Raw genomic sequence first — 26,629 nt, 5'->3', positions numbered from 1 at the left:
CAGCTACTGATGACAGATGTTTATTCTCATACTTTGAAAGAAAATTAGGCTAACTGGGTGTCCTTTTTTTCACTTCCAATTATTACTTAAATACAGACTATCAAATGTAAATAATAAATGCCTAAGTACATCTTCACTGTTTTCATTTTTTAATGCTGCCTTCTTCCTCTCTATCCTTAGTATATATAATATTTTTTATTCTGTAGTTTTTACTTATTGAATCAAAGATACTTCATATTTCTGTGATGAAATAAGTTATTGTTATTTTTAATAAGTACATAATCCACCAAGTTGATGTGCCTTATTTTTTACAACTGTTAATGTTGATTACATAGGTTGTTTCCCAAGTCTTGACTGTTATACATGTGCAGTGGACACCTATGAACATTTCTTTATTTTGTTTCTAATTTTGTTAAGTCCTTAGTTTAAATTTCTATGATTGAAATTATTACATTAAAGGATATAAAAATAGTTCTTGGCTTTGTGTGCTGTCGTATTGTTTCTTTAGACGGATTAAACCAACTTATAATGTTTCTGTAAGTCAAAGACTATAACACTTTATTCAGCTGTGCCAATGAGAGATAGTGAAGTAGGTATAAAATAGTCTATAAGGTTGTTCTAATTCTTATTTCTTTGATTAGTAGTGACAGTGAACATTTTATAAGTGAATTTTTATGTGTATTGTCTCTTATGAAACGTCTTTTCGTATCTTTGACTCATTAGCTTATTGGATTCTTGATTTCCTTTACAGTTTGTTTTTCCTCTCCAATAAGGCTATTGAGCAAGTCTGAACATTTTGAAGACCATATGCCCAAAGAGTATTGCGTTCTCTTGATATTAATACACTGGATCCTTGGACTAACATCTTTTTTTGTCTTTTGTTAAGCTCTGACAGATCCAAATGCTTCCGCTGCCCAGCAGGCTGTCCTCCAACAGCACATCAATAGTCTAACATACTCGCCCTTCGGAGATTCCCCTCTCTTCCGGAATCCCATGTCAGACCCTAAGAAGAAAGAAGAGGTAAAATTAAGGATGCTTTTGTAAACTTTTTCTCAGAGAAGGAGAAACTAAATATGCAGAATGTAATTTCTTGGCTTTATAACATAAGACAGCAAGCAAAGCTAGATGTAATTAATTTTTTTAAATGTGCTATTTATGCTCTTCTTTGGGCCAGGGGATAAATTATTTTTGCTATGTCTGAAAGAGCAGCATGACAAGCAACGAAATGAGCACAGGACTAGAGATCAGGGCTGAGACTTTACAACAGCTATTATTCTCATTTGATAGTCGAGTAAACTAAGGATCAGGGAGCCTGACAGGCTTTCCTAAGATTATAATGCTCTTAAGTGGCGGAATCAAAATTTTACCTCCTGGTGTCTACATAGCTATGTCTTAGTAGAGCTTATACTGTAGTGGCAGAGAAATTGTCTTTTTCTCACTGTGTCTTTGGTGTGTATTTGATTTTTGATTTACCAGCTATAGCTTATGAGACCTTGGACAAATTATTTTGCCTCTCTGAATCTCAATTTCCTCATCTATAAAATGGGAATAGTAATACCTTTCAGTGTTGAGGATTAAATGAGATAATGCATACTTGGCTTAAAGAAGGTTGCTTACTTTACAGAAACTATTGTTATTCAGTCATTTATGTCATCTCATTTATTCCTCAGGTGGTTCTTAAAGCTAGATACTATGAAAAGCACAATATGAATTATGACAGTACTTTTTAAAGTGCTGTGTAACTGTAAATTGTCCTTAGATGCAAAATTGTGCAAGATAATTTACGTGCCTAAATAATGTGGTAGGCAACGTGTTTAGCTCCAGGGATATAAAAATGAAAATAAATGTAAACTTCTTCTCTGAGAGCCTGCAATATAGCAGGGAAAATTCGACCTGTAAATATTTAACTCTGGCTCAACATAGTATATGCAGTAATAGAAGGAAGAGTCATCAACTGCTGAATGAATAAACAAAATATGGTACATTCATAAAATGGATTATCATTCAGCCACAAAAAGGAATGTACTGATGCATGCTACAGTGTGGATGAACCTTGAAAACATGCTAAGTAAAAGAAGCCAGACACAAAAGGCCACATGTTGTATGATTCCATTTACATGAAATGTCCAGAGTAGGCAAATCCAGAGACAATAGATTTAAGGCAGCCAAGATTTGGGGAAAGGAGGGAATTGGGAGGTACAAGGTTTCTTTTCGGGTGATGGAATTAGGTGGTAGTGATAGTTGCACAACACTGTGAATATACTGAATCGTATACTTTAAAATGATTAAAATGGTGACTTTTTTGTAAATTTTATCTCAATAAATTTTTTTAAAAATATATAGGGGAGAACATAGATACTGGGGTGAGTTTTGATAAGGCATTTCAGAAGAGGTAACGTTTAGCTTTTTTGATGGGCTTGTAGAAGTTGGTAGGTCTCAGTTAAGACATTCCAGACAAAGGTGTTACCTTTAATACTTTAATATATTTATTTCTGGTACTTAGTGTTTGACTCCAAAAAAACCAAACCCATTGCCGTTAAGTCAGTTCCGACTCATAGTGACCGTGTAGGACAGAGTAGAACTGCTATATAGGGTTTCCAAGGAGCAGGTGGTGCATTCGAACTGCCAGCCTTTTGGTTACCAGCTGTGGCTCACCTTAGCTCTTAACCACTGTACCACCAGGGCTCCTGTGTTTGACTTGTGTAATTATTAATGTTTATTGAATGATGCACAAATGCAAGAAGATATCTTTTTTTTTAGTTTTGGATTGTATAGAATTTGAATGTTAATTTGTAGCTGAGGTTTTTTTTTTTTTTGAAGCATGAGACTTTGGTTTGCAAATATTTTGTATAGCTTGGAATTCTTTTCATGCCATGTTTTCTTAAAATGAATATAAATATTGACAGCCTTTTAAAAAGCAAAACTACTGCAGGCTTAATCTCTTTTGCAGGATGAAGAGAGTAGACAAGGTGTGTTAATAATGTGTTGTGTTGGTACATTTTAATTTATGAAGGACTTTTCAAATGCAAGTATCTCAGTTGCATTTTAAAACAAGTCAGACAGATCAATTGAAATGGGTGCTGGAGGGATGAGTAAAAATGAGTATAGAGAAATACAGTTCCATTAGCGCTTGTACATACGTACATAGATAGGTGTTAATTATGCTTGTTTTAGGTAAGTGGCAGAGCTAAGGTTTGAACTCTGGTCTTTTGATTTTAAGGCCAATACCACACATTTGCATTAAAGTAAAACTTTTCTTGATGCTTTCCTTTCATTTTTCAGAGATTGAAGCCAACAAATCCAGCAGCCCAGAAGGCTCTCACTACACCCACTCATTATAAACTTACACCCCGCCCTGCCACCAGAGTCCGGCCAAAGGCTTTACAGACAACAGGCACAGCCAAGTCACATCTCTTTGATGGTCTGGATGATGATGAACCATCCCTAGCCAATGGAGCATTCATGCCCAAGTGAGTTTAGTTTTGTTAACAAATTAAATGTAAAATATTAATATAAACTAAATACAAAATAATCATGTATTTACATTTATTACAGTTTTCTTCTATTTCTTATGTCTGGTCTTTGTACCTTTCTTACTTGGTATTTCTGATCCCACTCCTCTTTACTTTTGTCTGACACTTTTTTTTATGTTCCATGTTTAGTTTCTTGTCTTCTAGTTGAAAGTATGTTTTTCTTAGGAAACATTTAATTAATCCCTTTTCCTCCCTCTACCTCTGTTACTATGTTTAATCCAGTGTACCCTGGTCCCACAAGACTGTCCAGAGTAACATTAGCCTCTTAGCCTTCCCCCTGGAATCAGAAAACTCAAAACCAAATCCTCTTCCATTGAGTTGATTCTGATTCATAGCAACCCTATGGGACACAGTAGAATGGTCCTGTAGGGTTTCCAAGGCTGTAAATCTTTCACTGCAGAGCTGCTGGTGGGTTCAAATCACCGACCTTTTGGTTAGCAGCCAAGTGTTTTAACCGCTGTGCTATCAGGTCTCCTTGGAATCAGAAAAGTTCCTAGGAATAAAAAACCCTAAACACTGGACATCTGTGTCCAGGATGCTGGCTTGGTCATTTTTTTACTATCTTGTTGGCTCTCAGTACCTATAAGCAGCTCTAGCTTTTCTGGTTATCCTCCCTAGAAGGATCAGTCTGCATTACTCAGTCCACATTAATAGGAGGGGAGGTCTCAGTTAACTTTTCATGGTAACAACATTTCTTTCTTGTCAGGTGCCTATTTCATTGTCTTACTTTTTGCTTATTTAATTATGTTATAATAAGGAGTTTAACTAGCATATACCAGTTTGGGAGCAAACGCTACTGGTTTTTGTTAGCATATCATTCAATTGTTGAGACTAGAAATATACAAACATATAAAAGTTCTACCAGTTTTAATTTAGCATACATGGACCTCAACTTTTTTTTTTTTTTAAAAGAGGGAATGTAGTGCATTAAGTCATCCAGCCAGTTTTTAAATGGTGATTAGTTAAGATTATTTCTATTCTATAGACATGGTTCTTCTGCTTTAAGCTCAAGTACTAGAGGAGATTGTACCTTAGGTAAACCTGCTATACACAAACCTGAACTTTTTAGGTATTTGTGATCATTCATGTCACTAAACATCAAGTTTTTTTTTTTTTTTTTTAACTCACTACTCTCTTTATTGTCTTTTTTTTTTTAATCTTTCTCACTTAACAAGTATTTATTCACCTGTTTTCTTCCAGCCATCATGCGAAGTTTTATGGACGAGATAGTTATAGGTCCTGACTGTCCCCCCTTCCCGAAAAAGAAAAAGAATGATTAAAGAGAGAAAAGATATGTACAGAAATAATCGAAATACAAGACAGAGTGTAGTGAATGAGCTAAGTGTCTAGATAAAGCACTCAGTTCGTTCAAGGAGCTTGAGTATTTTCCAGGGGGGTTCTCACTTTGTTTTGAATGTGCTTGGCTTTATTCTTCTATACACCAGACTGCAGTGTATTTGAAGCCTTCAGATCTAGTTACATATTTTATGGGAAGACTTTATGAATAGAACTTGTTCGATCATTTTTAAGTATAGCATTTATTGAACAGGAGTGCAATTTTGAGCTCCAGTTTTATATATGTGACATATCTGTCTGTACCTGATGTTTTATTTCCCTCTGTTTATAGGAAGAGCATTAAGAAGTTAGTTTTGAAGAACCTTAATAATAGCAGTCTCTTTTCTCCTGTTAATCGTGATGCCGAAGATCTAGCTTCACCATCTGATTATCCAGAAAACGGAGAGAGGTAAACTGAAGTCTCTTTTGGGTTGTTCCTGGTGGGGAGACCTGTTCTCATTTTGAAAAGATTCTGAGCTTAGAATTTATTCATTTAATGAAAATTTGAATTACGAAGTTTGGTAAATGTTACATAGAAGTATTATAGCATGTGTAAATGCTTAGAAATTCAGTAATGTTTTGCTTCTTGAGTAGTTTAGACCTTTAAATTATTGAGGTTCTTCTGATTCAGTCCTGTAGAACTAGTTTGATATGCATGTTGTTTGGACAAGGTTTGTTTGCATTTTATACCCCTCATCTCCTTAAAGTAAGGGATAATTTGCTTGTGATGATTATTAAAGTAATACATAGTCATTACAACCAAACCTCCCCCACCCCCCCAAAAAAAAGTCATTATAGAAGTATATAAAGGAAGAAGTAAAAGTACCCTCACTACTCCTTAGTAGTTTGGTGTATATTCTTCCACTTTGGACATTCATTTAAATCTGTATGTGTGTGTATGTGTGTGTGTGTGTATATATATATATTCATATAGATGAGAATGGGTAGAGGTTATGTGTACTCTGTTACCTGCTTTTTCCCATTTATTATAAATGCTTTTCCATATCAGTATCCATGTATCTGCTCCTCATTTTTAATGACTGCATAGTATTCCATCTTGTGAGCATAAAATAATCTAATCAGTTCTCTATTAGTAGACATTTAGATTATTTGGTATTCCTTTATTCAAAATAATGCGTCAGTGAAAATCTTTGTATATCTTTGTGTACATCTTTGCACTCTTTTTTTTCTTTCAATAATATCCTAGCTTGATTTTTTATTAGTAAAGCATTTTCTAACACCTTGCTGATTGTAATATTAAAAGTCTAATTTTTTTTTCATTTTTTATATTGAAATTTGCACAAGTCATTTGACCCCATATAATAGAGCACACTTTAAAAAAGAAATTAAAATTGAGATGTTCAGATCCATTCATTCCTGAAAATACATCGGTTAGAGGCATGGACATTGCAGCCAGATTTCCTAGGCTAAAATCCCAACTCTTCCACGTACAGTTTTATGACCTTGGGCAAGCTGCTTTACCTTTCTGAGCCTTGGTTTCCTTATACGTAAAATGGAGGCACTGATAGTAATCTACTTCACAGAATTGCTCTAAGTATTAAATGAATTTTTAATCTGTGGAATTGCCTACAACAGTGCCAAGCACTTAGGATTCAGTCAGGCTGGACTGTTAACATTGTTACTACTACTACAGGGGCTAAAATTTTTTTTTTCTTCCCCTACAGATTCAGTTTCCTGAGCAAACGTGTTGATGAGAACCATCAGCAGGATGGAGACGATGATTCCCTTGTGTCACGTTTTTATACTAACCCTATTGCCAAACCCATCCCTCAAACCCCAGAGAGTGCTGGAAATAAACACAACAGCAGTAGTAGTGTGGATGATACCATTGTTGCGTTAAACATGCGTGTTGCCTTGCGAAATGGACTAGAAGGAAGCAGTGAGGAGACCTCTTTCCATGATGAGTCGCTGCAAGATGATCGAGAAGAAGTAGAAAATAACACTTATCATGTGCATCCAGCAGGTCAGATTCAAATTGATACATGGTTAATCTTTTACCAGTCACTTGCAGTCTCATTTGTCACAATTATCAACACAGTGAAAGTCAGCTATCTGAACTTTTAAATATTATTTATTGCATTTCATAGAGATTAACATTTAAATCCTTTTCACTTATGCTTTAGTTGATTGCTAATTCACATACTTTTGGGAGTAGTTAAAATTGCTAAGTCATTAATTATTCTGGTGTAGTTTACAGAGCTCAGATTTTATAGCCAGACAGATAGGGTTCAAATCCTGACACTTCCTTAGCTTTATAAACTCACTTGATTCCGTATTAGTTTTTTTGTTAAAATGAAAGTAGTAATTATTTCCTATCATCCTAGGTTATTGAAATTTGAATTAGGCAGGTATATGTACCATAATGCCTGACATGCATAGGCACTCAAATGGTAGCTGCAGCTAGGATTATTTATTACTATCTCAATTCTGTGCTTTCATTTTTTTTTCAACAAACACTAAGCCATTAAACAATGTAAACTACAGATCCGGGGGTCTTGTTAAGATACTTAAAGCATATCTTTTTGCTGTGTTGATATAACACCTCAGTTGTGTTTTCATGAGTGTCATCATGTTCTTTTTGTTTTTGAATTTTTTTATTGAAGTAAAATTTACATGTAATGAGCTGCATAGAACCTAAGTTTTTACTCTGATGAATTTTGACACATACCCACATAAACATGTATGTATATTTTCCTTAGTGTCCAACACCCCAATCAAAACATGGAACATTTCTTTCACCCTGAAAAGTTCTCTTCTGTCCCCTTTTAATCTATTCTGTCCCTCATCGTCTGTTCTTCAGCTTCATATAAACAGAATCATACTGTATATAAATTTTTTTTCACTCCATATAATGTTGTTGAGATTTCATCCATGTTGATGGACATTTTGGATTGTTTTGTCCTGTAGTATCTAAAATTCTTCTATATTTAGCTATCTTTTGCCTTCATGTATATCTTCTGGTCACTTTTAGTGTAGAATCCCAAGTTGTCAGTACTTGTGAATTCATTATGATATTGCATCTTTTCCTCAAATATCCAGTCAATAAATTTTTTATTTTCAGGCTTTTTCATTGATGCTGTTTACTGCCACCCAATTTAGAATTCATTCCCAATTACTTTATTTAATTCCTACCGAGTACATTTAAACATTCCTACAGTAGGTACAGGTGCACCAACAACCCTCTAAACCTTGCCAGAAGAGAACCAAACCAAGTGTACAAGTGGGCATTGCTGGAGTTTGATGCAATGCCTGTCTTAAGTTCTTTTATATCAGAGAGCAGGTTAGCCTGACCTCTAGCTACAAACGGAACACAGAGTGATTAAAATGAACATACCAAGATTCCACTACTTCCTTTGAATGCTTCAGCTTTTTTTGGGGGGGGGGGGGTTCACCTCCTTCTGATTCTTACTTTTTCGATATGCTCAGAAACTCCTTTTCTCCACTTTAGAATTTCTTCTTCATGCCCATGAAATTTCACTAGATATATTTGAAATTTTTCTAGTTGATGCTTTTTTAAATAACATTAATGCAGGCCTTTAATTTTCTATTTGTATATGGAATTTCTGAGGATTTTTCATCTTGGTTTAAGCTCTCTATTTGGGGATGTAAATTTGTAAGATGCAAGAGGCTTATGGGAGGCAGTAAGCTATAGGACAAAAAGTATTGGATTTGAAATTGACATGGTAACCTCTGCCATGAGATTACCATGTCAGCCAAGGCAAGTTATTTCTACCCGGGGTTTTGGTATCCTCGTGTGTAGAAACAAAAGAAAAAAAATGGATTAAAAATACCTTCCCAAGAGTGTATTCTATAAAATGCCATTCATACCGCAGGCTGTTAATGGATGTCATATGAAAAGAAAGTTATATGGTTAAGTCTGGGAAACACTGGGTTAATCAAATTTAAACAGACTTCATTATTGTGAGAGTGTCCAGAGTCTGTAATATGCTGTCATGTGCATGTTCCTCAAACTTACATGACCATGAAGCTTTAAAAAAAAAAAAAAAAACAGAGTCTCCAAGGAATACCATTTGATCAAAAACTAAAAAAAAAAAAACTAGATCAAAAACTAGTTTGGAAAAATCCTTTATTCCTGTATATTTTTTCTCCATATAATAATTTAGTTACTTTATCTCAAGTTATTTTTTAAAATACTCATTTTGTAGAAAATTTTTTAAAAGAAAAAGAATAAAGTAAGTATTACTGAGACTTCCTCTATCCAAGGATAATCACTGTTAATACTCTCTTTTCTGTTTCTTTGTCACAGGTATTGTTCTTACTAAGGTTGGTTACTATACTATTCCATCTATGGATGACCTTGCTAAAATTACCAATGAGAAAGGGGAGTGCATTGTGTCGGACTTCACTATTGGTCGTAAAGGTGAGTATGAGTGTACGAGTGAATCGTGTATAAGCCACGGAGATCTGCATCTTGTCTTTGTAATTAAGTAAAGAGAAGCTCTTGAAAGATGAATTTGTTTTTTCTCACATTTATGCCCACCACTCAAAAGACCTTGGCCTGAATAGTAGACATTTTGAATGACAGTTCACAAAACAAGAATATCTAGAACCATTTAACATTTAACATTCTTTGGGCTTAGGTATACCTGTCTGGGGTTGGTAACTTTTTGGCCTGTTTTCTATTTTCCACAAATAAGGAGAATACTGAAAGATCAAGAAATACTAAGTAAAAAAATTGAATAGTTAACAAGAGATGGATCATACTTATGGTCAACTTCATATTATTAAATTATTACAGATATAATTCCCTTGGTGGTGGTGGGGGGAATCTCATCTTGCTGTATTGTAGAAAAAAGTGTCAGGTGTTTTAACTAACTGCAGCCTAGGTGCTAAGGGTTGTTTATGTGGCAGCATTGCAGTACTTAGGAAGAGATTTAAGAAGGCTGTTTTGAGGAAAGCAGAAGTATTGTAAAAATGCAAATATTAGACCAGCTAACAGTCTAATTGATGTCACTCCTGTGTTCCCATTCTTACAATATTGTGGAGAAATAACCCACTTTAGGAGTTGTTGGGTAATTTAAAATGTTGACTAATGTTTAGAACTGTTTGCTCCTTTAGATTGTTTCACCACTGAAAGTGTGTAGTAGGTATTTGCCCTCATAGAGGATGGATTTTTAACTCTTTGCTCTGACTTGTAGGTTATGGTTCAATATATTTTGAAGGAGAAGTGAATTTGACAAATCTAAATTTAGATGATATCGTACATATCCGAAGGAAAGAAGTGATTGTCTACTTAGATGATAGCCAAAAACCACCTGTGGGTGAAGGACTAAATAGGTATGAATTTATTTACATACATAGAAAATAACCAGCTAAACCACATTTTTTTAAATAAACACAAATAGGATCATACTATATACATTCTTCTGCAACTTGCTTTTTTGACTTACTGTATACCGTGTGATTATTGTGTCTCTGCTCTCGTTTGAAAGTATAAATGATAAAGAGATGCTGCTCTGTGTTTTGTTTTTTTTTTTTACTCTCATCTTTTCCTTAATATTCTCAGGTCCAACTACTAGTTTCTCAACATACTTTTTAATAGTATTTTGTTTTGCTCCTTAATTTTTTTCCCCCTTCATATGGCTGTGCTTAAATCTTTCTCTGTATTTTAATCTGAGATCCTAGATTCTAATATCTCTTCAGTCAGGTGAAAGGGCCATGGTTTAAATGATCTGTCTTGAAATTTTGTAGCCACATTTGGAGTAGCAGCTCTAGTAGAACCATTCTCTGGGTTTTTATTTGTTCTGTAAATTTATTCCTTTTATTCATTGGTATGATAGAGTACTTATTCTAAGCTAGTGATTGTACTAGGTACAAGGCATACAAAATGAATAGCACATAGTCCTTTAACTCAGATATTGATATTAGAAGGACTATGTTACTACTATTATAATTATCTTCATGTACTGATTATTTATGGTTAGTACTGTGATGTTCTCGATACTTCATTCTGCAAGTATTTCGTGTTAGTAAATGGCAGTAACTGCTATTATTACTGTTGTTATTAAGTTCAGTAGAACTTAAGACCTACACTGAGACTTAGATCTTAGCACTGGACTATGACCTAAATTACTTGGTCAAGGATTCATTGCCTAAGTGTTATTAAAATTAGATTAGAAATAATTAATGTACTATGGTAGTTTGAAATAAATGCAGTCTGAGTGCAGAACCAAATATTGAGCTTGTTTATGTAGCAGTGACTCTTTGCTCTTAAGTTTATCTACCTGGGAAAGCAATAATCAGGTTCATGAAACACCTACAGTATAATTCCAAGGTAACATAGCTCCTTTATTTGATGTTTGTGTAGGTGTTAGTTGGCTTTCTGGTCTTACATATGAAGCATTTACATTTTACTTGGTTGTACTTTACAGGAAGGCTGAAGTTACATTGGATGGAGTTTGGCCAACAGATAAAACATCTCGTTGTTTAATAAAGAGTCCAGATCGACTAGCTGATATCAACTATGAGGGGAGACTGGAAGAGGTTTCAAGGAAACAGGGAGCCCGGTTCAAAGAATATCGGCCTGAAACTGGTTCTTGGGTGTTTAAGGTATAGCCATTTACCCGCTTCTGACTCTTACAAATTGTAGTTCAAGTCACAACATGTTTTTGTTTGAAGATACTCTCTCTGCCATTCTCTTTATTTTTAGAGGTTAGGAAACAGGTCTAGAGATATATGATGATTTGCTCCAAGTTACACAGCTAATAAAAACTCAGAGCAAAAATGAGCTGTTAGAAACTTAGGGGCTCATGATACAAATCCTCTTCTCCTATCTGTGAAAATTGAGATACACTTGTAAGGTGTCGCTTTTCTAATCTGTGGCATCATTAAGGAATTTAGTAATTCATGAGACCTAATTCTTTGTCTCTTGGTAGGTAACTCTTCATTAAGCATTCTGAAGGTGAACAGATGAAGGCTTTCTGCCTTCCTTGATAGTTTGACTCAAGGTTTTCTTCCTCTTCTAGGCTAGTTGGATTATTTAACTTGTTGAAGGCCCTTGTGTAGGTAGAGAATAATGAGGAAGTATTTAGATGTGACAAAATTCTTTGGATTTGGTTTTCTATATTAATAATTGCATTTAAAGTTATATCTATAAATATATATATATTCATTCATTCATTCATTGACTGATTATATTAGAAACTAATACATGTTCCAAACATCATCTAAATCTTAAGAAAAATAGTAAAGTGTGATGGGTAACATTTTGCTCTTAATGCTTTGATACTCTGTTTCTCTCCCTCACCTCCTCACTTTCCTTCCCTTTCTCTCTCTCTTTCCCTCCCTGTAACCCTGCAAGGTTGCAAAGGCAATTATGGAAGCTCTTTTGAATATAACAATGTTAAAATAGATTTTTTTTTTTTCCCTCTCTTCCTTAGGTCTCCCATTTTTCTAAGTATGGCCTTCAGGATTCTGATGAAGAGGAGGAGGAGCGGCCATCCAAAACCAGTACAAAGAAGTTGAAGACTGCCCCTGTGCCTCCTGCGGGCCAGACTCCCCCATTCCAGATGGCTCTTAATGGCAAACCAGCACCTCCACCCCAGGTAGAGAAGGGACAGTGAATTTGAATGGAATCCGTGATACAGAAGTTGAAAGCAAGTGATTCAGCTAATACAAAGCTGTTTTATGACCCCTGGAACTTTGAAGAGTACAGATGTATTGGCAGTCACGTTGAGACAAGTACAAGGGAGGGTGTGAGGTGGTACTGGCATCTGTTTTTCACTCGAGAGATTTAAAGAATTCTCTTGGTGTTTGGATCCTTCCTTCTGCAGATTGTCATTTTTAAACACCTCCCTCTCTCATTTGGACTTGCTGAATTCTCTGCTCAGTGATCAACCCAAGATAGCATTTTGCTTATGTGGGTTGATACGAAGTAATTCCTACTTTTGTTGACTACCTGGTGTGCAGTTTAATCTTGTTCTTTACCTCCATGATTTTTTAAAAATTAGCTTTCTGCAAGAGTTTTTAACTCCATTTTTCTCAAATTGTTTGCTTATACTTCAGGTAACCTCTTGATATTTGTATTTTAACAATATATAATATTTATGAAAATAGATAAGTTTTAAAATTCAAATGAATTATTTGGCTTGGGGAGGAGAATAGAGGCTGCATTGTTTATTGCAATTACTTGTACCGTACTCTTTTTCAGGATCATTAAGCCAATATAGACCTTGTGTCCTTGTAGGAGAAGGTTTATAATTTAAATATCAGGTAGCTCTTTGAATGCCAAGTCATAACGAGTTGTACTTAAATTTGGATGTTGTTTATATTCAATCAAGTTATAAAGAGATTTTTCCTTTGCTGCCTCAGAGAAGAATTTTTGATACAGGATTTCTTTGTAAAGCATCCTCTACCTCTCAGCTGCTAAATGCTGGAACTTTGGAATTTTCCGTGCTGCAATTCTTATGGCTGCTGAAATGTACAATTTTTATGATTTATTAAATAATTTCTTGGTAGGAATTTGCTGGAGAATGTTGTGTATGTATGTTCATGCTTGCACGCACAGGGTGAGGGGAGGGTGTGGTGAAAGTGGGAAACTAAAAATATGTTGACTTTTATATATATCATCTTTGTAGCGTTTAGGACACCCCTAAGAAATCTCTTCTGAGGTAAAGAAATGCGGTAAATGAACTTTTTTTTTTGTTCATTCTGTACCATGGGCATGTTGGGTGAATTATATGCTTTGTACAGTCCCTTTCCAAAATGTTTTTTGATGTTAATGTTATAGGTATTTTTTAGGGAGAGTCAGATAGACTCATTTTTTGCTAATAAAAGTAATGTTTAGGATCCTAAAGTTATTGCTGGGAAAAAAAAAAAAAGCTTCATCTGTGGACAGACAGCACAATGTTGGCAGTCCGTCGTTAAAATGCACATATGAGATAAGTGAATAAATCCGGGTAATGACATTTCAGTAGGTAAAAGCTCTTTGAACAACTGAGCCTCCCCCGCCCCCGCATCTAAATTTCTGAAGAACATGGTTCTTGCAAGAAGTGACAGAGTTTAAAAAGAAAAAAATAGATGGTAAGGATTCAAAATGAGCAAATAAAATACTGTGAAAAAGGGATCTTTTATAGCATATTTCCTTTGATTGAGGAAGTGGATGGTCTTTGAACTTTTGGATGGGAGAGCAGATATGGGAGAAATTGGTAGAGGTGTTCAGATATTTAGGCCTTAGATTTTGTTTACTTATTTGTTTATGAAGGCCTTGAGCTTAGTGTGTTAGAGCAGTAATGGAGGACTCTAACCATTTGCATCACCCAGGGACTCCTGTTAGCATCAAAGACCCTAAATTTTGTGTGGCAGGGGAAAATACTTGAGCCATCTGAATGAACCATAGACAGCACAGTCTTCTCATCCTAGTAGCAAAACGACTGTCTTCACACTGTCACCTGGCCCCTTGAAGCGAGGTTGATTTCCATGGTACTGTGTTCCTACAGTCTGCTGTAGCACTTTTTCCTATATACAACCTCAAGTTCTCTAACATTTTTTTTTTCCTTTTGGTGTTTCTTTAGGTATTTAGGAAGATTCGCATTTTTGTTTAATGATCACATTACCTTACCTTTTCTGTAATATCCTCAGTTCCCTCTTTGCATTTCGTTCTCAAGCCCTGTTTTTGCTCCTAAAAAAGCAATTAAATCTAAACAACCAGAAAATGAAAAGGTAACTGCATTTTCATGTAATCTCGTCTCCTGTGCCTTTTAGGTTAGAAAAAATGTTGACATTCCACACAAATGAATTAAGGCAGTCAGAGAGAAGTTTGTTCTGTAATTTAAATAATGGTGCCAAAATGCTGGTCTGAGCTCCAGTTCCTAGTTGGCTGTATCAGAATACCTTTGTCCACTTAACTTTGATTTCCATAGATCTGGCATGGATCTCAGGCATATTTATATTTTAAATACTTCTGGCAATTCAGGTATGCAGCCAGGTTTTGAAACTACTTGTTAAAAAGACCTCAGACCTTTGACACTCAGGTAGAGGTTATAATGTAGCTTTTTACTTCAGCTTTACCCTAAAGTGTAACTTGTGTTCAGTACTATCAAGGCAGGCTAGTTGAATTGCTCAGAAACAACATAGTTCACTCAGTGAGTTCATTCAAATAAATTAAATAAAAAGAGGGAAAAAGTGATTAGGATTTAGATACAAATCCCATTTCATTTTGTGTAGACTTTTATTTGAAATAAAATGGCAACACTCTAAATTGACCCACTGAATTAATACATATATATGGATGAGGAAATCTGGTGGCTCAGTGGTTAAGTTCTCGGCTGCTAACCATAAGGGTGACAGTTTAAACCCACTAGCTGCTCCATGGGAGAAAGATGTGGCAGTCTGCTTCCATAAAGGTTACAGTTTTGAAAACCCTGTGGGGGTAGTTGTGCTCTGTCCTGTAGGGTTGCTGTGAGTTGGAATCAACTTGACGGCAATGGTTTTTGGTTATACATACAAGTTTTATACTTTTATACATATATAAAATAATTTTATAGCCACAGCATCTTTATTTCAGGTATTATTGATGGAAAGCTTCATTATCTTCATGTATCAGCTTGAAAAATTTTTCACACATTAATTTAAAAATCAAATATAAAGTTGTTAATCTTATAAGACTTTTGCCTCCTGCAGTAATATCTCTGAATGCATGTGTAGAAAACATACACAGTTGCCTTAGTGGGCTCTTGAAACCCTGACATGGAATTTCCCTTGAGGACTTGACATTGTTGAGAGGGCTGATTTTCAAACAGAACGAATATAAAGCATCCTTTGCAATTAGAAAACAGATCGTTTTGCAGGCAGGCGGGCAACAGCAGTAGTTATATGGATCAGATGGGCTGAGAGGACAGTATGAATTATTTAGACATCTGTTAGTCTTTGGACTAGTCGTTCTTTGTTTAATAAGGATGTCTTGATTTACCTCTTTTACCTACTGATGTAGTAGATTGTTTTATCATTAGGGTATTGGCAGCCTTGTTTGTATAGAAAGATTCTTTTGCATTGGACGTGGAAGGTTCTCAAGTCATTCAGGGTTTCAGTCATAATTCTTTGGTGAGCTCCTCACCTTCCAAATATTCAGGCGGTTGTTTGTTAGATATTATCTGTGTACTTAGTTATTCATAAGGAACTGTGCTGGTACTCAGAAATAAATAAGATAGGATCCTGCCTTAAGAAAGGAAGTAGGAAATGTAGCATAGGAAAGGGAGAATTCAGTATAGGAAAGCCTATTGGGTTTTTCCCAGTACAAGCCTTTCTTTTCTATAGACCTCCCGGAAGGCATCTTCTTCCACCATCCCCCCATCACCTCTGTTCTTTGTATGCCATCATTTTTATTGGTCCACTCTTCTTTCCAGGACCGTCTTTGAAGAAGGACCAGTTCTCCTAAGATTTCTCTGAAATGAAGGACACAGACCTTTGCCCCTTTTTTTTTGGGGGGGGGGGAGGTGGTGTTTATTGAAGTTACATATATTTTAACAGAATTCATATGTAAGGGTTCGAGGGATTTATCAAGTCTTTTTTTTTTTTTTTTTACATAGTTTCATAGTAATTCCCTCTTGTCCACTTATTAGATTATATCTGGTAGCTTTGGAGTCCATACATCAGGGTAGAGCAAATAAACTAAATTCTTAGCATCCTTTTTAAGGATATGCTGAGTACTTCAGGTCTCATATGTAATCCTCCCATTTTTGCCTAAAATTGTTATAGGTGAGCATCTCCTACTTGTTGGTATTATTCCTTTATTGAACAGTGTAATAAGTAGGAGCCATCCTTTCGCTTTGTACTTTCCTTCTTTCCGTCCTCAACCCTTCTTGTCCTTTCACGTTTATTCATTGCTTTCCCTACTGTGTGCCAGACACTGTATTAGGCAGCAGAAGTAAGTGTTCAGTGAATGTGGAACTGAACTATGTGCTTTGTGTTAGATACAGAAAACAGTAGGACATTGTCCCCGTTTTCAAGCCTTCACAGTCTGGTGGGACAAATAGATACATATACAAGAAATTATAATATGTTCTGGTATGTGTTATTAAAAAGGTATAAACAGTGTTATGGGAACCCAGCGGGTATCCTGTTGGTTGAGAGAGGATAGAGAGTATCAGGACCTTTCCCAAAATTGAATTGTTTGGCTAAAAGTTAACACACTGGTAAGTCTGTGGTGTGAATGTATGAGAGTGTTTTCCCATAATTCTTGTAATGGGAGCATCATCACCAGGGCTTCTTTCCCCTCCGCCTCCCCAGCATTTTAAGGCATAAGAGCTGTCATACCTGCCTATAGCCTCCCCAATAGGTGAAAAATGGCATCATTGCCTTTTGACCATTATCTAGCCTCCAACAATTTTGTTAGAACAGCCCAGGGGTTGTTCACATTTAAACTGGCAGTACACCACATGTCCAACGCCTCAATTTTTCTGTGATTGTAAATGGACACACTCATTCTTTTAGTAAGAGTAGTGGAATTAAAGAATGCAGGGTAGCAATAGCTGATGTATCATTCAAGATAAAGTTGAAAGTTACACTAATGGTTGTTTCTTTGTCCAACAATATGAGAAGTTTTTTTTTTTTTTAACTACCACTTGAGTAATAGCGTCCATTTGAGGATTAGCGTAAAATAGGCCACTCGTAAAAGAGCTGCCAAAAACTGTGAAAGGATAAAAATCTGCAAATGATGTACTGGTAAGAAAAGTAATTCGTAGGCCTTTTCGGTATGCAGAGGTTTCATAAATTGACTCAACCATTTCTTAATATTTTACCAGGTTACGTGAGTTTAGGCCATAATTAATTTGTACTGAGCCAGTTATTTTAGAACGTACTTGAGGTTTTTGTTTTTTATTTTGAGTTCACTCACGTGTCCTTGATTGATAGTATTTTGGATGCCTTTTAATAATAGTTAACTCCTTGTTTATGTCTTTTTTACTGATACCATTCGTTAATTTTTTTCTTTTATTTGGGCAATTGAGATTGTTTTAATTATCAAGTTTGTTTTTAAACTGTAAAATATATAACAAAACATTTCCCATTTTAACCATTTTTAAGCATACAATTCAGTGACATTAATTGCATTCACCATGTTGCGTAACCATCACCTCTGTCCGTTATGAAATGTTTTTCATTCTTCTTAACAGAAACTCAGGACCCCTTTAAGTAATTATACCCCATCCCACTCCCCCCAGCCCCTGGTAACCACTGTTAATCTTGGTTCTATCCATTTGCTTATAGAATGTACTTCAGTTTTTTGAGCGTTTTACCTTTTTACACTATAAACTGTTAGCCATGGTTATATCTTTAAAAGTGCTTAATGAATGTAAATATAACTCTTAAAACTTTTAAACGAAAGAGACTTTTCTCAGATTAAAATGGTTGCTAATAGCATTCCTTTGTTTTTCTTTCTGGGAAATGAGACATTCCTCGTATCTTACAGGAAACTCTGGTGGCATAGTGGTTAAGTCCTGGGGCTGCTAACCAAAAGGTCGGCAGTTTGAATCTGCCAAGAGCTCCTTGGAAACTCTACGGAGCAGTTCTGTTCTGTCCCACAGGGTTGCTATGAGTCAGAATTGACTTGTCGGTGGTGGGTTTTGGTTTTTTATTACATGGTACTACACAGGTAGAACCTAAAAGATACCCAAAAGATAAATACCAGGCCCAAAATTGTCTCTCACCAGAAATTTATTTCTAAATGTTTTCTTTAAGAAAATGCGAAGTTACTGGAGACTTTGATATTTGTATCTTTTGTTCTCTTTTCCCAATGACTTCTGGCTACAAGGCAGTGTGAGGCAGGGCGAACCTGTGTAAATTGGAAAATTGTAGTTTGCTAGCCATCAGGTAAGGCATAATCTTTGTGTCTGAAGACCACCGTTTGCTTTGGTATGGGTCATTGAGCTTATGTTCTTAAGGTCCCAAATAATCAAGGCCTTGGATGTTGGCTTAGGTTCCAGATACCAGACCATAATGTTACAAAAGGGTGATGCCATGAACCCTCATTTGGATCCCAGGTACTTATAGGAGGAGTTTCAGGTAATTGTTAAATCCTCTTTAGCAAATATGCTACTTCATTTCCTGATGAAATGAGCAGAACTTGATATTGATTTATTATACCATGAATTAACTAAATCTGGTCTAGTAACTTTTTGTTTGGTGTAATTTAATACTGCTTCCCTGATCTTTCTGCTTCCTACAGAGTCAAAGCCCAGAGGTGGAGCAGTTAGGGAGGGTTGTGGAACTGGACAGTGACATGGTAGATATCACCCAGGAGCCAGTTCTGGATTCCGTGTTAGAAGAGAGCATGCCTGAGGATCAGGAACCTGTGTCAGCCTCGACACAGATTGCATCTTCACTGGGAATTAATCCACATGTTTTACAGGTGAAGTCCTAACCCAGCGTTTTTGCAGCAGGAAGCCTGACTAATATTTTATCACCCTTACATAACATCAGGCCACTTTCTTTGATTATCCACTTAAGAGCATTGAGTGTTCACTGGAATAAGAAAAAACAGGAACGTGGCCAGCGTTGGGGTCTCATTTTCCCATTTAGGGAGACAGGAATATTGAGAATCAGAAAATACGGCTTCAGGTCTTAATTGCATGAGAATTGGAAGACCTGGATTCTAATCCTAGTTCTATAACTTTATTGCTGTGTTATTTTTGGCAAGTTATTTAACAATTCTGAGCACTGATTTTTCTCCTGCATAAAATACTACTTTGTTACAGGTAGTTTTGACACTCTACAAAGTGCTCCACAGAAGTTAAAAGTTAAAAAAAAAAAACCTGGATGATACAAGTTCCTTAAAGTTCTGCCTCAGCTTCCCCTTGCCCCATGTCTTTTAGTATGAGTTTAACCTCTGGCTTATGTTTGACTTTAAAATTACTCAGCAAACCTGTGAGCAGCTGCTACGTGCCAGGCTCTGGCAAGACTCTGTAGGTACAGAGAAGAGTATGATATGATTTCTGCCCTTCAGGCACGTATAGCATAATAGAGTCAGTCACAGGAATGTTATACGAGCTCTGGACATAGCTTTGAGGCAGAGCGATTTATTGGTCTCCATAAACTGCATTTTTCTTGTATGGCATTGCCTTTTTAGATCATGAAAGCATCATTGCTTGCTGATGAAGAGGATGTAGATATGGCCATGGATCAACGCTTCAGCCACCTTCCTTCCAAAGCAGATACTTCTCAGGAAATCTGTTCTCCTAGACTCCCTATTTCAGCATCCCACTCATCAAAATCCCGTTCATTAGGTACTGTAAAAGAAGATGCTGTTTTACAAGAAAGATGTAGAGTCAAGTTCTGCTTTTCACATTATCTTCTAAGTGGAGTGGACTTCTGTAGTAAATATTCCTGTAAAGGCCATACCTATGATGTAGGATGTTAGAAATTGTACTCCATTCGGAGTAGATTTTAAGAACCATGACTAGCTCTGTTGGTGTAAATGCAGAAGTTGTATGGAGAAAAAAGCATTTGTTCTTCTTTTGGGGTCATGTTTTGTTTGCATATAAATATGGATGGTAACCTTAGAATTCCTGGTTTTTATCAAGCCTTCCTTAGAGGAATCAGCAAATTGTCCTGCACTACATTCTCTGTGCAGTCCTGATATTACCCTGGAGCCCTGGTGGCTCAGTGGTTAAGAGCTTGGCTGCTAACCACAAGGTCAGCAGTTCAAATCCACTAGGCACTCCTTGGAAACCCTATGGGGCAGCTCTACTCTGCCCACTGTGACTGGGATTGACTGAATGGCAACAGGCTTTAGTTTTGAATATTATCCTTATTGTCTTCTAGGGACAAGTGTTGCTTCTTATAATATACAAAACTTGTCAGAGTTCTGTTTTCCCCTAACCTCATTCCTGGGGAGGCGATTACATGTTTGATTTTAAGGGCTTTCCCTTTTTGCTTCTCGTGGGCTTGTAACTATGTGAAATTAGAGAGTTAGAGTATTGGTATCAGCAAAGGACTTAAGCAGATATAATTTCAGAACATTTTGAAAACCAGAGGAACTATCAGAAAGAGATATGTCTATGATATCTTAAAAATAAAATGTTTATTTTTCAGTTCTTTTGAGTACCTTTATTAACTTTACTTTTTTAAAGCGTTTTAACTGATAAAGCATCCATTAGACTTCATAATAACCTTTTCTGTAATGGGCACTACATGAAAATCTCATATTTCAGTCATGCTGTGCTTTACATAGCAACCATAAAATTGGAAAACAGGCAACAGTAACAAGAGCTGTCCTTCAGAAAGGCACATATACAATCACAAGATGCCTCAGTGTGTTTTCATTTCCTTAGGTCTAGTGTTGAGCATTAGAATTGTGTGACTTTGAGTTTTGATCTTATTTTTTATATGAATTTTTTTATATGGACCAAGAAAGGATGGAATGCTTATAAGGGCATGAGCGTTGGTGTCAGACTGACCTGGGCTTACTTCCCAAGTCCTGTCACTTAGTAACTTTGCGGGTTTGGGCAAGTCACTTATCTGAGCCCAGCTTTCTCACCTATAAAATGGGAATTATAATAATAAAGTTATTGAAGGCTACATTTTTTTAAAAATGTACACAAACAGCTTGTACATTGTCCGTTAGAGATAAGTGTTAGCTAATTTGTAATAATGTAGTAGTACGTTTGTTATCATTATTGTCATTGTTGTTGACATCATTATCATTAGAACTTGTGTCTGGTTTCCTGGTTGAAAAGTTAGTAATTTATGCCAAATCTGACTTAACCTACTCCTGATTGTCCACATCTGATTTAATTAGTTTGGTAAAACTTTGTATAATTTCAGCCTCACTGCTTTTTGTTGTTGTTCAAGAGGCCATAGACTGTAATTTCTAACAGTCACTTTTTTCTCCCTCATTTCAGTTGGTGGGCTACTACAATCAAAATTTACAAGTGGAGCTTTTCTTTCACCAAGTGCCTCTGTGCAACAATGTCGTACTCCCAGAGCATCATCTCTAATGAATATCCCATCCACATCTCCTTGGTCTGTCCCTCCACCCCTGACCTCTGTGTTTACAGTGCCCAGCCCAGCCCCTGAGCTTCTGTTGAAAACAGTGGGTACACGCAGGCAGCCCGGCCTAGTCCCTCTTGAAAAGTCTGTCACGTATGGCAAGGGGAAACTCTTGATGGACATGGCCCTATTTATGGGACGCTCATTTCGAGTTGGTTGGGGCCCCAACTGGACTCTTGCTAATAGTGGAGAACAGCTAAGTGGCTCCCATGAACTGGAAAATCATCAGATTGCTGATTCCATGGAATATGGATTCCTGCCCAATCCAGTAGCTGTTAAATCGTAAGTCACATTTTTTTATGCTTTTGGAGAAAAGCAGCATGGCAAGTGAGAAAGAACTATTCATTATTAGGAGACCAAGGTCAGGGCCCTGCTTTGTGATCATTCTGGATATATTCTTACCCTAATTTTTGGCATAGAAGATATTTGTATAATAACAAATTGAAATGGTTAATAAGATAACTCCATTTTTACCATCAGGGTATGAAGAATATGTAATACTTCGCTAATGGTTAAACTTAGTTGGAAGACTAATAGACCCAAAACTAATGCTGTACCATTCCTTGAGTTTTTGGCCTTTTTATTGTATTGGCTTTTTTTCTTGCTTAGATATTTGTAATTTCTTCATACATGAACAATATTCTCAACTAAGTACTTCCTCCTGTATTTTACGCCTGATAGGGTGGGCTTATGAACTGTGGATAGTCTGTGTATAAATATTTGGGAGTAAGATGACATTTGATAACTGTGTTTGTTTCTCCACACTCTACACCATTAGCATTCACATATGTGTGCTTCTTGTTCTTCGTATACTTTATATATCTGCCTTACAGGTTATATATACACTTTTTTTGTAGTCATCAGCCAGTATTTTCACAGGTGTTTTACGTAAACTATGTAATATGTATTTTCCTGTTTACTTTTTGTAATTATAACAACTTGTGCTATGATTACTCCAGATTAAGTGAATATGTCCAGCTATCCTTTTTTAGTTTTTAAAGTTGACTTTGAAAATGTAAAAAACAGGACCATCCCTTGAACTTCATAGTTTAGGACTATTTCAGCCTAACTTAGTGATTAATTCTAGATTAAGCATAATGTCATATTTTAGAGGGTGTTAATACTAGTTTTAGAAACTGGATCAAGGCTAGACTGACTATATGCTGTCTTAATTTAGAATCACTTCCTTAGTGTCTAAAACTTACCCTTGTGATTTTTGATATCTCACTACTAAGTATGATTTTAGGAATCGGTATCCTACAATAGCTTTTGACCCATGAAATTTTGTAGCACTCGGAGACATGCTCAAACCAGTTCCATAACTGTACTGATTCCTGTCCTTACATAACCTGGCCTAAGAAGCCTTTAGGTTCTGAATGCACAGGTCAGAATATTTATTTATTTAATGTGTAGCAGTTGGGTTCAGTATAGTTTGACATAATGAACCAAAATTTCTTTAAAATTATAATGAAGTGTTTTGCAGTCTGTTTCTAGTCATAAAAAGAAACAAAGGTTTGATTGTGGGGAAGTCCTAGCATCTGTCTTATCTTCATTTTCTTTTGTTTTCCTCATTTGCCCTTGTAGCCTAACTGAGTCCCCATTCAAAGTTCATTTGGAAAAACTCAGTTTGAGACAAAGGAAGCTGGATGAGGACCTGCAATTATATCAGACACCTCTAGAGCTCAAATTAAAACATAGCACCGTCCATGTGGATGAGCTGTGTCCTCTCATTGTCCCCAATCCGGGAGTTGCTGTCATTCACGACTATGCAGATTGGGCTCAGGAAGCATCAGGAGACTTATTGGAAGCACAGAGTGAGTATGCGCTATTATGCTTGTAGCCTTCGATGTCCCAGGAATGGGGTAGTGATGAGTGTACATCATGTTGTTGTTGTTGTTGTTGTTGTTGTTAGGTGCCGTCGAGTCGGTTCCGACTCATAGCGACCTTGTGCACAACAGAACAAAACACTGCCCAGTCCTGCGCCATCCTTACAATTGTTGTGCTTGAGCTCATTGTTGCAGTCACTGTGTCAATCCACCTCATTGAGGATCCTTCTCTTTTCTGCTGACCCTGTACTTTGCCAAGCATGATGTCCTTCTTCAGGGACTGATCCCTCCTGACAACATGTCCAAAGTATGTAAGACATAGTCTTGCCATCCTTCTAAGGAGCATTCTGGTTGCACTTCTTCCAAAACAGATTTGTTCATTCTTTTGGCAGTCCATGGTATGGTCAGTATTCTTCGCCAACACCGCAATTCAGAGGCGTCAATTCTTCTTCGGTCTTCCTTATTCATTGTCCAGCTTTCACATACATATGATGCGACTGAAAATACCATGGCTTGGGTCAGGTGCACCTTAGTTTTCAGGGTTACATCTTTGCTTTTTAACACTTTAAATAGGTCCTTTGCAGCAGATTTACCCAATGCAATGTGTCATTTGATTTCTTGACTGCCGCTTCCGTGGTTGTTGATTGTGGACCCAAGTAAAATGAAATCCTTGACAACTTCAGTCTCTTCATTTATCGTGATGCTGCGTATTAGTCCAGTTGTGAGGATTTTTGCTTTCTTTATGTTGAGGTGTAATCCATACTGAAGCCTGTGGTCTCTGATCTTCATTAGTAAGTGCTTCAAGTCCTCTTCACTTTCAGCAAGCAAGGTTGTGTCATCTGCATAACGCAGGTTGTTAATGAGTTTTCCTCAAATCCTGATGCCCCGTTCTTCTTCATATGGTACAGCTTTTCGGATTATTTGCTCAGCATACAGGTTGAATAGGTATGGTGAAAGAATACAACCCTGATGCACACCTTTCCTGACTTTAAACCATGCAGTATCCCCTTGTTCTGTCCAAACAACTGCCTCTTGATCTATGTAAAGGTTCCTCATGAGCACAATTAAGTGGAATCCCATTCTTCGCAATGTTATCCATAATTTGTTATGATCCACACAGTCGAATGCCTTTGCATAGTCGATAAAACACAGGTAAACATCCTTGTGGTATTCTCTGCTTTGAGCCAGGATCCATCTGACATCAGCAGCGATATCCCCGGTTCCATGTCCTCTTCTGAAGCCAGCCTGAATTTCTGGCAGTTCCCTGTCGATACATTGCTGCAGCCGGTTTTGAATGAGCTTCAGCAAAATTTTGCTTCCGTGTGATATTAATGATTAATGAATTTCCACGTTCAGTTGGATCACCTTTCTTGGGAATAGGCATAAATATGGATCTCTTCCAGTCAGTTGGCTAGAAAGCTGTCTTCCATATTGCTTGGCATAGACAAATGAGCACTTCCAGTGCTGCACCCATTTGTTGAAACATCTCAGTTGATATTCCATCAATTCCCTGAGCCTTGTTTTTTCCCAATGCCTTCAGAGCAGCTTGGACTTATTCCTTTAGTACCATTGGTTCCTGATCATATGCTGCCTCTTGAAATGGTTGAACATCGACTAGTTCTTTTTGGTATAATGACTCTCTATTCCTTCCATCTTTTCATGCTTCCTGCGTCATTTAATATTTTCCCCATAGAATCCTTCATTTTTGCAACTCGAAGCTTGAATTTTTTCCTCAGTTCTTTTAGCTTTGGAAACCCTGATAGCGTAGTGGTTAAGTGCTGCGGCTGCTAACCAAAAGGTCAGCAGTTCGAATCTGCCAGGGGCTCCTTGGAAACTCTGTGGGGCAGTTCTCTGTCCTGTATGGTCGCTATGAGTCGGAATTGACTCGACGGCAGTGGGTTTTTGGTTTTGGTTCAGCTTTAGAAACGCAGAGCACGTTCTTCCCTTTTGGTTTTCTATCTCCAGCTGTTTGCACATGTTATTACACTTTACTTTGTCTTCTTGAGCCGCCCTTTGAAATCTTCTGTCCAGTTCTTTTACTTCATCATTTCTTCATTTTGCTTTAGCTGCTCAGCATTCGCAAGCAAGTTTCAGAGTGTCCTCTGACATCCATCTTGGTCTTCGTTTGCTGTCTTTTCAGTGACCTCTTGCTTCATGTATGATGTCATTCCACAACTCGTCTGGTCTTCAGTCACTAGTGTTCAATGCTCAAATCTGTTCTTGAGATGGTCTCTAAATTTAGGTGGGATATATTCACGGTCATATTTTGGCACTTGCGGACTTGCTCTGATTTTCTTAAGTTTCAACTTGAACTTGCATATGAGCAATTGATGGTCTGTTCCACAGTCGGCCCCTGGCCTCGTTCTGACTGATGATACTGAGCTTTTCTGTCGTCTCTTTCCACAGATGTAGTCAGTTTGATTCCTGTGTGTTCCATCTGGCGAGGTCCATGTGTATAGTCACCATTTATATTGGTGAAAGAAGGCGTTTGCAATGAAGAAGTCGTTGGCCTTGCAAAATTCTATCATGCGATCCCCGGCAGTATTTCTATTACCAAGGCCATGTTTTCCGACTACCGACCCTTCTTTGTTTCCAACTTTCGCATTCCAGTCACCAGTAAGCATCCTGATTGCATGTTCGATCAATTTCAGACTGCAGCAGCTGATAAAAATCTTCTGTTTCCTTATCTTTGGCCCCGGTGGTTGGTGCATAAATTTGAATAATAGTTGTATTAACTGGTCTTCCTTGAAGGCGTATGGATATTACCCTATAACTGACAGCGTTGTACTTCAGGATAGATCTTGAAACGTTCTTTTTGATGATTAATGCAACACCATTCCTCCTCAAGTTGTCATTTCTAGCATAGTAGACTATATGATTGTCCAATTCACGATGGCCAATACCAGTCCA

General features: G+C 36.8%; 1 protein-coding gene across 5 annotated transcripts in view; it reads left to right on the top strand.

The window, feature by feature from the left end:
- Nucleotides 1-26,629, top strand: part of NUP98 (nucleoporin 98 and 96 precursor) — a 108,676-nt gene that overhangs the window by 59,421 nt on the left and 22,626 nt on the right. For all 5 annotated transcript variants that reach the window (XM_049889980.1, XM_049889982.1, XM_049889979.1 and 2 more), the window contains 12 exons: nt 887-1,020; nt 3,283-3,470; nt 5,161-5,277; nt 6,554-6,852; nt 9,157-9,270; nt 10,049-10,187; nt 11,282-11,459; nt 12,290-12,454; nt 19,072-19,254; nt 19,972-20,128; nt 21,746-22,175; nt 23,478-23,707. In XM_049889980.1, coding sequence (XP_049745937.1) covers nt 887-1,020; nt 3,283-3,470; nt 5,161-5,277; nt 6,554-6,852; nt 9,157-9,270; nt 10,049-10,187; nt 11,282-11,459; nt 12,290-12,454; nt 19,072-19,254; nt 19,972-20,128; nt 21,746-22,175; nt 23,478-23,707 — 2,334 coding nt within the window. The remainder of the gene's footprint in view (nt 1-886; nt 1,021-3,282; nt 3,471-5,160; nt 5,278-6,553; nt 6,853-9,156; nt 9,271-10,048; nt 10,188-11,281; nt 11,460-12,289; nt 12,455-19,071; nt 19,255-19,971; nt 20,129-21,745; nt 22,176-23,477; nt 23,708-26,629) is intronic.

Source organism: Elephas maximus, chromosome 7 (assembly GCF_024166365.1).
Source record: "Elephas maximus indicus isolate mEleMax1 chromosome 7, mEleMax1 primary haplotype, whole genome shotgun sequence".
Lineage (NCBI taxonomy): Eukaryota > Metazoa > Chordata > Mammalia > Proboscidea > Elephantidae > Elephas > Elephas maximus.
This window is presented reverse-complemented; position numbering and strand designations above follow the sequence as displayed.